We start from the raw sequence: 12,695 nt of genomic DNA, 5'->3' as shown, positions 1-12,695 counted from the left end.
ATGAATGTGTGGAATGGATTGCTCAGGTAGACAGATGGAGTTACATGGGAACATAAGAAATAGGAGTTGGAGGAGGCAATATAATTCATCAAGTACTGAAGAAGAGTCATCTAGGCTTGAAACGCAGTGGTGGAGAAGAGACTGTCGTCCACCTCCTTGTGGATTGTGCCTTTGCAAAGAAGGTCTGGAGAGAAATACAGTGGTTTTTATTGAGGTTCATTCCAAGCAGCTTTGTGACACAGGACTCTGTGCTCTATGGGCTCTTCCCAGAGACACACACAGAGACAAACATCAACTGCAGCTGGAGGATCATCAACTCGGTGAAAGACTCTCTTTGGTCTGCCTGAAACATTTTGGTCTTCCAGTGCAAAGAGTTGTCCCTGACCGAGTGTTGCAGTCTGACACATTTCAAGGTCCAGGACTACGTGCTGAGAGATGCACTGAAGCTTGGGGTAGCCACCGCAGAAATGTAATGTGGAACGGTCACTGTCCAGAACCTTTCAGCCATAGTGTACTGAGGGGTTGGGAATTGTATAGACCCGCTCAGGTTGTATGATTCACATTGAATGTGTGTCGTGAACATTATACCTGTCACTATTGTACTGAAGCACCTCAGGGTGCAACATGATCTATATAGAAAACTTGAATATCATTGCACTTTCTGTGATGGCCTTTAAATATTTTGTAATGTTCTTTCAGATATTTGATGAATAAAGTATATTTTTGTTAAAAAAATTTAACTCTGTATCCATGGTCTGCCTGAAACTTGTTGGACTTCCAGTGTAAAAAGTCGTCCTCGACCAAGTGTTGCAGACTGGGACATTCCAAAGTCCAGGACTACGTGCTGAGGGATGCACTAAAGCTTGGGGCAGCCACCGCAGAGGCACAATGGGGAAAGATTGCTGTCTAAGGCCTTGCGGCCATAGTGCACTGAGGGGCTGGGAATTCTGTAGAACTGCTTGGGCTGTATGACTCACATCAAATGTATACAGTAAATATTACATCTATCACAATTGAAGCACCTCAGAGTGCAACATGACTTATGTTGATAATTTGAATAGCATTGTGCTTTCTGCAACAACCATTTTAAAATGCTTGTAAATGTCTTTTTATTGCACTGGAGCACCTCAATATGCAACATGATCTATCTGAAAATAATTTGAATATCATTGCACTTTCTGCAATAACCATTCTGAAATATTTGTAATGATCTTTTTATTGTACTGAAGCACCTCAGTCTGCAACATGATCTACGTATATAATTTGAATATCATTGTAATTTTTGTGATGACTGTTTTGAAATATTTTTTAGATATTTTATTGCTAAAGTATATTTTTGCAAAAAAATAAAAACTGTTTCTCTCTCCACAGACTCTGCCAGACCCGCTGAGTCTTTCCAGCATTTTCTGTTTTTATTACAGTTCATCAAGTCTGCCCTGCCATTCAATAAGACTATTACTGAACTTCTACATCAACCCCACTTTCCTATCCCCATATTCCTTGATTCTCTTCTGACCAAAAAAAATCAATGAGTTTCGGTGTTGCATATACTTATCAACCTAGCATCCACATCTGTCTTTGGTAAAGAATTCCAAAGATTCACGACCCCCTATCTCAATCCTAGATGGCCGACCCCTTATGCTGCTGAGAAATTTATGGGTCAATTCGCTAGATACTCAATGGAGTGGATTTTTAGGGCTGGCTGGATAGTTGGTCTTCTCTGGTTCTTTACTTTCCTATGTAATTCAAAGTCTGTCCTTATTTCCCAAAGGAGAATCACATCACTGTTACACTTTTCAGTTGCCTTTGGCTTGGTTGCTTTAACTTACATTGGGAGTACAATTTGCACGCCCTCATGCCTGGCTCAGGGCCAGGCATTGCCTTGTGATTTAATCCTGATAGACATCTGTCTCCAGAACACTGAATAGCCAGAGTCAATGTTGCAATAGAAATAACCAGAATCGTAATCATCATGGCCACTGGCTTTGAACCTGCAAGAAAAGAAGCAAATAGATGTATTATGCTCCTGTTATGTTTATGGTTATTTCTCCTACTCTAAATCTAGATACTTTGGCTTCTGGAGAAACATATTATCAGGAGTAGGCCATTTGGCCCTTGAGCGTACTCCACCATTCAACTAGGTCATAGTTGGTCTTCTACCTCAACACCACTTTCCTGTACTATTTCTATATCCCTTGATGTCTCTACTGTCCAGAAATCTATCAATCTCTGTCTTGACTCTCCACAGCCCTTGAGTGAAGAAATTCCTTATCTCAGTTCTAAATAGCCTATCCCTTATTCTGAGACTGTGTTCCCTGGTTCTGGGACCCTCAGCCAGGGGTAGCATCCTTGCTGTATCTACCTTGTCAACAACATCAAGGTCCCATGGGAGCACAGGAGAGCTCAAACATCTGAAACCGTCTACAAAGAGGTTTCCTATTCCTTATCCTAGTCTAAAATCAAAAACTTATCCTGGTAAAAAAAAAATTGCAAATCACTCTGGAGACCTTAGGAAGCTCTGGCTTACCAACAAGCATAATCTCATATACAGGATTTCAGTGCAGGAGTAACAATGTCTTACTGCAAAAGTTCTTACCCTGTAAGAATTTTGTATGTTTCAATGAGATCACCTCTTATTCTTCTAAAGTCTAGAGAATATAGGCCCAGTCTCCTCACAGGACAATCCCAGGAATCAGTCTGATGAACTTTTGTTGCTGTTCCTCAATAGCAGGTATATTCTTTCTTAGGTAAGGAGACCAGAAGTGTACACCAAACTCCAGGTGTAGTCTCACCAAGACTCTATACAATTGCAGTAAGACAGTATTACTGCTGCACTGAAATCCTGTATATGAGATTACGCTCGTTGGTAAGCCAGAGCTTCCTAAGGTCTCCAGAGTGATTTGCAATTTTTTTTACCAGGATAAGTTTTTGATTTTAGTCTAGGATAAGGGATAGGAACCCTTTTTGTAAACAATTTCAGATGTTTGAGCTCTCCTGTGCTCCCATGGGACTTTAATGTTGTTGAAAAGTAGTAGGTGATCACCTTGGTTTAGAATTTAACAAATACATGCATTTACTGAGCAATAGGTGGACAAGTGATACATACACATTTATAGCAGATATTAAACTAACCCATTTCCTACATTACAACACTGACGACACTTCAAAAGTACTTCATTGGCTGTTCACATGTTCTTGTCACAACCTCTGTCTCAGATCAGTTTCTAACCTATTCTGATGCCTTGGTGATTTGATTATGTAAGGAATTATGAACATATGAATTAGGAGCAGGAGTAGGATATTTGGCCCCTCGAGCCTGCTCCGCCATTCAATAAGATCATGACTGATCTGATTGCAGCCTCAACTCCATAATGCTACCTACCCCTAATAATCTAATAAATTTGTCAGCTTTTGAAGAATACTCTATTTATTTTATATATACACCTGAATGGAAAGCACACAAATACGCAACAGAAAACACAAATAAATAACACATACAAGGAGATATAAATCAGAGAGAGTGCTTAGAGGGAAATAACAGAGAAAAGAAGAGAGAGAGAAGGGGCTAAATTGGAAAATCCCTGAAAATAGGTATGGGGAATGCGATGTATGATTAACCTGTGCCTGTTGCTGTCAGCATGTCATTTTGCAGGAATCCCATAATCTCTCCTCCAACAGATGGCGAGGATTGTTGAGACGCTGCCCTGGGGGAAGTAACAGTGGCATGGAGCATGAGCCTGCTGTACTCTTTCAGAATGGCAACACCTTGCTTCCCACCCCTGCCACTCCACAAGTGCCCTTGCTGTTGCCTGTTAGCCAGTCAGTCCAGGTTGCAGCCCTTGCTGCGTTGTGGAGTCTGCAGCTATACCTTCTGGACCCAGAGATGCTTGAGGTCAGTTCTCCAAGGCCATCTGCAATCTTTCCCACTGAAATTCAGGAGCCTTCCACAGCCTTGCTGCAGCCATGGGGGTCACACTGGGTAGCTGCACAAAGGCAGTAAAGGCACACAAAACCTAAGCACTAAGGGAATGCACAAGGGTAATTGGTTTATGTTTGTGTGCAAGATGGCATTATTTCATTTATAAAATCACTTTATAAAGTTTATTTTGTGGTAAATTTTATTTTTGCATTGTAGCCAAGTGGATGCTGTGGTGGCCAGTGAGAGAGGGCAGGTGTGGGGGTGTTGGTGAATGGAGAGCTGTGGTTGCAATCACTGATACTGCAGTCACATTTGGTCTTCAAAGGCAGTCCATACAGTGAGAGAGTATCAAGTTTCCCTTCTGCTTCCTCCTCCTTCCTCAACTGCTTACTGTATGGGCAGTGGCAAGGGCTGTGCCCACATGATGATGAGGATTGGGCAGCATGGAGCAGACCACACCCACTTGACACAACCTTTGCCAAGTACTGCTCCTCCTAAGTTGTCCAGGTAGTGGAATTGTTTAAGCACGCCAATAATTTGTTCAAACACATTTTCATGTGGCAGCATGGCTTTTATTGTATGCATGCTTGGCATATGTGCTTGTGTTGCACACAGCAGTCATGAACCATGCAATCAGCAGATATCCTTTGGTTTTCATTGATGGTTCAAATGCAACCAGTACAGAGGACTACTGCAGAATAAAGGCATTATGACTGCTGCCAGGATGCCAGGCATTGACATGCCTGATTCACTGCCTCTGATCACCCACCAGCTGGACATTGAGGCAGTGGAAACCCTCTCGATTCTGGTATGGGGCAGAATTAACATGCAGCAGCCACAGTGCAATGTGTGTGCAGTCAATGGTACCCTGCACCATGGGGAAGGCATCTTTGCAAAACCATGTATTCACTCTGTCAAGCAAGGGAGAAGGAACTGAAGCTAGGTCTCATTAAATAGAGTGCCTCATTGACCTCCCTCACACAACAGTTGACAGCAAACTGCAAGATGCTTCCAAATATATCCAGCTACAGACTGGAAGGCTCCAGATGCAGGGAAGTTTATCACTATGGTCACCAACACAGCCATTAGCAATGAAATTCTTGCCCTGCACTAAGGCTACAATTGTGGGTGCAGCAGGTGGCAGATTTCAGTGAAAACTGCTCCGTTGTAGTGCAGCAATTTGCCAAGCCTCCATTGACAGCAGCTTCCAAACACCTGATCTAAAACAAAAACAGAATTACCTGGAAAAACTCAGCAGGTCTGGCAGCATCGGCGGAGAAGAAAAGAGTTGACGTTTCGAGTCCTCATGACCCTTCGATAGAACTTGAGTTCGAGTCCAAGAAAGAGTTGAAGTATAAGCTGGTTTAAAGTGTGTGTGTGGGGGGCGGAGAGATAGAGAGACAGGGAGGTGGGGGGGGGGTGGTGTGGTTGTAGGGACAAACAAGCAGTGATAGAAGCAGATTATCAAAAGATGTCAACGACAATAGTACAATAGAACACATAGGTGTTAAAGTTAAAGTTGGTGATATTATCTAAACGAATGTGTTAATTAAGAATGGATGGTAGGGCACTCAAGGTATAGCTCTAGTGGGGGTTTTTTAAAATTTTTTAATAATGGAAATAGGTGGGAAAAGGCGCCTAGAAGGCCAAGGGCATAATGAAAACACCACCTGCAAGTTCTCCTCCAAGCCACAGACCCTCCAAGCCACACACCATCCATACCTGGAACTATATGGCCGTTCCTTCACTGTCACTGGGTCAAAGTCCTGGAACTTCCCCTTTAACAGAGCTGTGGGTTTACCTACACCACATGGACTGCAGCGGTTCAAGAAGATGGCTCACCACCACCTACTCAAGGGCAGCTAGGGGTGGACAACAAACTTTGGCCTTGCCAGAGATGTTCACGACCCATGAACAAATTAAAAAAAGATATCTCACACATTGTTCCTTGCTGAGGTTGAGGTAGGAGAATTGCTCCTTGAACACTCTGAGTGGATACAGCCTCCTGCTGAGAGCCCCTCTCCCCTTCTCCTCCCTCTTTAGCATCTTGCCTATCTCTGCATGGATCTGTTTGTTCCCATTCATGCTGCACTCCAATGTCTGGGAGCAACTGATTTGTGCCTTGAAGTTTTGCACTTGAAACAACTACAGAAAGCAGCAACCAATTGTGCTATCATGGCAAAAGCCAGAAGGGATCAGTCAGTAGTTATCTTGTGAATAGTTGATAATCTGTTCAAATTGTGCTGGTGTGGGGAGGTTGGTTTGAGGGTGGGGGTTGTCCTTCCTGCTGCTCAACACATGTTCAGCTGTGCAAGTTTAAGAGAGATTGTCAGCTGGATCACAGAGCTTAAAATGGCACCACTGGTTTTCAATCAGTGTTGCATGCTAATTGGTGTCATTGTGCATGCATGTTTTAACATCCTCCCCAATATGGTGTCCAGAGCAATTCTCAGCAGAAGTGTGTGCATGTGTGCATCAAACATCATTTTGGAGTGCTACCAAGCCCAATTTCTCACCCCCGGAATGTAGAAGTAAAATGAACAGAAAGATAGATATGAAGGGAGTAAAAGGGACAGAATGAAAACAAGGAGAATATATAGAGAACAATGACAGAAAAGAAAAAAGTAAAGATTCAACAGAATAGAAGAGAAAGCAAATGAATGGAAGCAGCATGCAGAAGATTAGTGTGGAGCGAAAATACAGCATAAATTAAGAAAGAATGCAAGGGATAGATAACGCAGGACATGGATATTGTGCAAAGAAAGAGAGAACAGAGTTAGACTGCAAAGGCAGAACTGAAACAAAGGACAAAGATTGAGGGGATGGGAAACTGAGGGACAGAATGAGAAACAAAGATTATACAAAGATAACTGACAAAATAAGAAGAATTCCATCCACAAAGGCAGAGACACAACGAAGATAGCATGCAGGAAATGTTTCAATCCAAGCACAATTTCAGTAGATTTAAATAAGATTAGGATTTGAAAAGCAGAGGTGGGGAGGAAAGAAATTCATCAAATATTTATAAAGTCAAATTTAATCTTTGGAGGCTGAAAACACAAGAATTAATTCAAGTTTATAAATGTTTTTTTCCCTCATTTTTGTGTTAATTCTTCTTTTGCTTCCCTTATCCTTCTCAAGGTGAATGAGTAGGCAGATTTTCTGCTTTCATCTGATTATCACTCATAATATCAGAAGAAATAGGAGCTGCAATAGGCCATTTATCTAATCGAGCTTGCTCCGCCATTCAATAAGATCATGGCTGATCTGATTATGGCCTTAACTCCACTTTCCTACCTAAACACCCCCCTCACCGCCCCCATAACGCTTGACTCCCTTGTCAATCAAAACTTTGTCTCACTCAGCCTTGAAAATATTCAATGATCCAGCTTCCACTGCTCTCTGTGGAAGAGAAATCCAAACACTCATGACCCTCTGAGAGAGGAAATTCCTCCTAATCTCCATCTTAAATGGGAGACCTCTTATTTTTAAACTGTGCCTTCAGTTCTAGATTCCCCCCACGAGGGGAAACATCCTCTCAGTATTCACATTGTCAAACCCTCTCAGAATCTTATATATTTCAAGATAATCTCTCATTCATCTAAACTCCAATGATCCAAACTCAACCTACTTAACCTTACCTCATAAGACAACATTGTCAACCCAGGAGTCAGCATGGGGAACCTTATTGGAACTACTGTCAATACAAGTATATCCTTCCTTAAGTAAGGAGATCAAAATTGTACACGGTAGGTGATGTCTCACCAATGCCCTGTACAGCTGTAGCAAGACTTCCCTTCTTCTATATTCCATCCCTCTTGCAACGAAGGTCAACATTCCATTTGCCTTCCTAATTACTTGCTATATCGCATGTTAATTTTTCGTGATTTGAGCACAAGGACACTCCAAGAGCCCTCTGTACTGCAGCATTCTGCAATCTCTTCCAATTAATTAATATTTTGCTTTTCTATTCATCCTGCCAAAGCAGACAATCTCACATTTCCCCACATTATACTCCATCTACCAATTTTTTGCCCATTCACTTAAACTATCTATCCCTGTGCAAAATGCTTGTATCCTCCTCACAACTTGCTTTCCTACCTTTGTACCATCTGCAAAATTGGCTACAATACAGTCCATCCCTTCATCTAAATCATTAACTTAGATCATAAATATCTGAGGCACCAGTATCGATCCTCATGACTCTCCTATTGTTACAGTTTACCAGCCTGCAAATGGTCCATTTATCCCGACTCTCATGCAACTGTTATTTTTTTAAAATGACCAAGTGTAGTGGAAACCAAGGGCTTGTCACGTTTGAAATCCCTTGTCCTTGAAATCCCTTGTCCCTATTCCATGCAACACAAAATACAATCAATATAACAAAACAATTTGATTTTAAAATATTTGCTAAATACCTTTAAAACCCATACTATGCCAGCATTGATGGACTTGAATAAAAACAATAACATATCAGGCAAAAGCAAAAAACTGCGGATGCTGGAAATCCAAATCAAAAACAAAAATACCTGGAAAAACTCAGCAGATCTGACAGTATCTGCGGAGAGGAACTCAGTTCGAGTCCATGTGACTCTTCAACAGAACTTCAACAGTTTTTCCAGGTATTTTTGTTTTTGTTGTGTAACATATCAGGAACATTAGCAAACACTTAACATCTCACTTTAATATACCATACCGTAAGCTTTAAATTTAAAATAATGTGCATAAGAAGCATAAGCTGCAGCCCTTTTTTGGTTCACAATATCAGGTCTCACAAATTTGTGACACTTAATTCAGGCAAAAATATTTCACTTCACTAAAGCATGCAATGAGAATGTAGCAATTCCTTTTGAACAGAAACAAGTTACAGACAGCATCTGAGATTATAATTAATACAATTCCATAACTTCCATTTGTATCAATGGTAAACAGTGATGATTATAGTACACAGCTATAACATAATCTTAAAAGTCCTTTAATTTTAGTTTCAATCAGCAATCTAACTCTCCTTGCACCCTCTATGAATATTGTGATCATTTTTTCTGTACTCATAATTTCACTGCAGCCTCTCAGTTTTCATGTTAAATTTCAGTAGCATTTTTAAATATAGTGAATATTATTTTCATTTTATTGAGAATACAGAATATAGAATTCCAAAAATAAAAGCTGGTCAGGAGTAAAAATTCCCCATTATTTTCTAATTAATGTGACATACATTTTATTTTCCATGTTGTCTTTATGTTCTCCTCTCACTCCCTTGGTTAAATTTTAGATTGCTGCTTATTTCCAATCATCCAGAATTAATATAATAAAGCTACATGATACTATATATGACTCTAAACACTGCAGATCCATTACCTGTTGTGACAACGGAATTAGAAGCTCCTCCACTTAACTGGTATCAGTCATTTATATGTCAGATCAGATGGATGATCCAACTGTGTCTCTCATTGGTTAGCCAACTAGAATGGTTACCTTTACCCTTAACAAACTTACTGAAGTTTGGTTAAGCCTGAAATGCCAACTCAATCAATACAAATGTTGACAAAGAGCTGGAGGAAAACAATTCAGTTTATTCTCTGAATTAATTAAATAGTTTATTTTTGGCCTTTGACCACTGTTGAGCTTGAGAAATTCTGTCCTTTTTGTGTGATGAGTAAATAAATTCCACACAATAAGATCAGCCCCTGCCATTTTAAAACAATGTTGCAAACATTTTCAATTTCTTTCAATTCCTTTGATCCTTCCAACTTAATCATGCAAGAACACCAGGATATGGCAGCTGTGAGTTAGTTTACAACACTTTTTATCCACCCATGCTTAAATACGCTCACTTATACTTGGTAGTAACCATGCCTCAATATCCAAGTCAGAAGATTGTGGGTTCAAGCCCCACACAGAGACTTGAGCAAATAACCTAGACTGATATAGCAGCACAATACTGAGTGAGTGCTGCAGTTGAGAGGTGCTGCCTTTCAGAGGTGTTATGCTGAGACCCTGTCTTCTGTCGGTAGACAAAAAAGATCTAATTGCAATACTTGCAGAAGAGCAGAGTTCTTGGTAGGTTTGCCAACCCTCCAGGATTGGTCTGGAGTCTCCAGGAATTGAAGATCAATCTCCAGTACACTGCTGTGTGCAATTCTGGAGAAAAATCATAGGGACATTAAAAAACGTAGGCCAGAATTTTATGTCCTGCAGAAGGCCATGCGCCCGACCCAAATGGATATAAAAAAGCGCGAGGTGACATTGGGCAAGCATCCTTACATCATTGTGCACTTGTGCGACATTTCAATCAGTGGGCACATGCGGCAGTCAGAAGCGCTGAAAATTAAGCTCATTAACGATGCAACCAACGATTTTACGTGGACCGTGCACATTTACGGTTGTGGATGGGCCATTCTCCCAGGTGGCATTCACATTTTTACTCAAATCTCAATCCAGGGCTGGATGAAATCTCCGTTGGGAAATTAAAAAAAAGATTTCTGGGTACTGGTTTTTATGAGGAATGCTTTCAGGTACTTGATTGTGCTGCACGGACATATTTTGCAGCATTTTCGTTGTATCTTTTAGTCTGTGGAGGTCTGCAGCCCCCTGGGCAGCTGTCTGTCTTCAGGGAGCTCTCTTGAAGCACTCACCCGCACCCTTGGTTGCTTCAGACGCCTGCCCTCTTCCCGCCCCCACCCCGGCAGTGCTGAGCATTTCAGCGCATGTTTCATGCTGGCTGGCTGTTAATTGGCCAGCCAGTTTGAAATCGTGGTCGGGGGCTGATCGCTGCTGGTGGCCCATTTCTCATCTGCTCCCAGGCCCGACAACCAAAAAATTCAGGCCATAGTCTTTCTTAAATTTTCTTTGAACAATTCTCTTCACCAGGTATAAAAATGTTGAAAATGGGTGGAAAAAAGGCTATTTGGCTGACAGTCAAGCATTATCCAATTGGGTAAAGAGTCTTTCTGCTTTTCAGCATATTGGAAGACAGTATGTCACAGGGATGCATGTGGTGGCTGAATAATGGCTGGACTGTGGAGGCAAGTCATGTGATGAAACCTCCAGGAATACATTTAATCACAGTTGGCAACCCTAATTCTTGGTCCGGACCAAAGTTTATCTTTCAGCCACCACCACCAAAGACTGACGTATATTTTGGTAGGAAGAATAAGGAGGCCACATACTCTTTGGAAAATAAATCTCTAAAGAAGCAGAGGGATTGGGGGTATAGATAGACACATTACCAAGAGTAACAATGCAGGTTAATTAGTTCATGACAAAAGCAAAACACAACACTGAGATTCATTCCTCGAGGGGCAGAACTGAAAAACGAAGAAGTTATATTACACTTGTATAGAATTTTGGTTAGACTTGGAGTATCATGGACAGTTCCAGTCTCCATGTTATAAAATGGATATGGAGGGCACTGGATAATATACAAACATGATTCCAGAATTTAGAGATTATGCCTATCAAAAAAGATTGAACAAGCACTTTTCTCTAGGAAAGAGGACACTGAAGGGTGACCTGATAAAGGTCTTTAAAATTATGAAAGGGTTTGATAAGGTACAAGTAGAGAAGATATTTCCACATGACCATAAATATAAGACAGTCACCAATAAATGCAATAGAGAATTCAGCAGAAACCTCTTCACCCAGAGTGATGAGAAACCTGGAACTCACTACCACAGGAGGAGTTGACGTGACCAGCAGCGATGTATTTGAGGGGAGGCTAGATAAACACATGAGGATCGAAAGACAATAGAAGGATATGTTGATGGGGTTGGATGAAGAAGGGTGGAAGGAGGTTCATGTGGAGCATAAAATCACTAAACGTAGCAGCGCAGGTTAATAAGGCCAATGAAAAAAAGTAAATTAGGTGTTCAGGCGTGGACCTGTTAGGTCAAATGGCCTGTTTGTGTGCTGTGACTGCTATCCGCTAGTTTATCGAATTGTTTATCACATTGTTTTATGTAGGACCTTGCTAACTACTGATTAAGCAACCACATTTTCTTGCATCGTTCAACATAAGGTACAATAGAATTGGCAGAGTGACTAAACGTAAACAGTAATCCATTGTCGATTAACCACTTTCTGACCTCGAGCATGTGAAAATCTCCACAAAAATTCAAGTTCTTTTCTTAAAGTACTCACTCCCAAGTGGGAGCAAAATGAGGATGCAAAAGCAAACATTTAAGTTGCATGATTAGACTGTCTGCAACAATCTCCTGGGCAGCTGCTGCAGAGCAGCAAGGAACAGAGTGGGTTTCCTGTATTTTTACCTGGGGTTGTAGGGCTGTAGATAAGGTAACAAAAAGAGAGAGGAGAAAAATGAAAAAGACAAGGAATGAGAAATGCTCATGTGGGCCTATTTAAAACCTAAAACACATTGTCCTAATCAACATTACAGTCAAATTACTTAAGTAAAAGAAATCACGGATAATGGCCCTGATCTTCCAATCTCTGGATAGTGGTAGCCTGGTGGTACTCTGGAAGATGCGCTGGGGATCCTCTTGGAACTCCCTATGCAAGGACTGCACGGGAATTGCCCAGGAAGTTACAACTTCCATTGGGCAATTACCCTGCATCTGGAACCCTGAAACTCTGACTTAAAGGTGGAGACCTCAGATGGTTCCAATTCACTTAGAATAGTTACCCAGGAAATGTTAAAAGGATTAAAACCAGTTGTAACTCTTGTATAATTATACTAGTGACCCCCCAACCACCCCCCCCCACTGAACCCACTAACTATCCATTTGACCACCCAACTATTCCCCCCCATCCCGATCAC

The 12,695-nt window shown here is 41.2% G+C and overlaps 1 protein-coding gene across 5 annotated transcripts in view; it reads right to left on the bottom strand.

The window, feature by feature from the left end:
- The window catches only part of LOC121288907 (riboflavin-binding protein-like), a 201,440-nt gene that overhangs the window by 25,165 nt on the left and 163,580 nt on the right, over positions 1 to 12,695 (bottom strand). For 4 of the 5 annotated variants that reach the window (XM_041207762.1, XM_041207763.1, XM_041207764.1 and 1 more), the window contains exon 2: positions 1,830 to 1,991. In XM_041207762.1, coding sequence (XP_041063696.1) covers positions 1,830 to 1,974 — 145 coding nt within the window. In that variant the 5' untranslated portion in view covers positions 1,975 to 1,991. Of the gene's footprint in view, positions 1 to 1,829; positions 1,992 to 9,961; positions 10,062 to 12,695 lie in introns of those variants that run through there. The other variant, XM_041207761.1, reaches the window with a different exon arrangement.

The sequence above is a fragment of the Carcharodon carcharias genome, chromosome 16 (assembly GCF_017639515.1).
Source record: "Carcharodon carcharias isolate sCarCar2 chromosome 16, sCarCar2.pri, whole genome shotgun sequence".
NCBI lineage: Eukaryota > Metazoa > Chordata > Chondrichthyes > Lamniformes > Lamnidae > Carcharodon > Carcharodon carcharias.
Note: the sequence above shows the minus strand (reverse complement) of the source record. Positions and strands in the feature narration are given on the sequence as shown.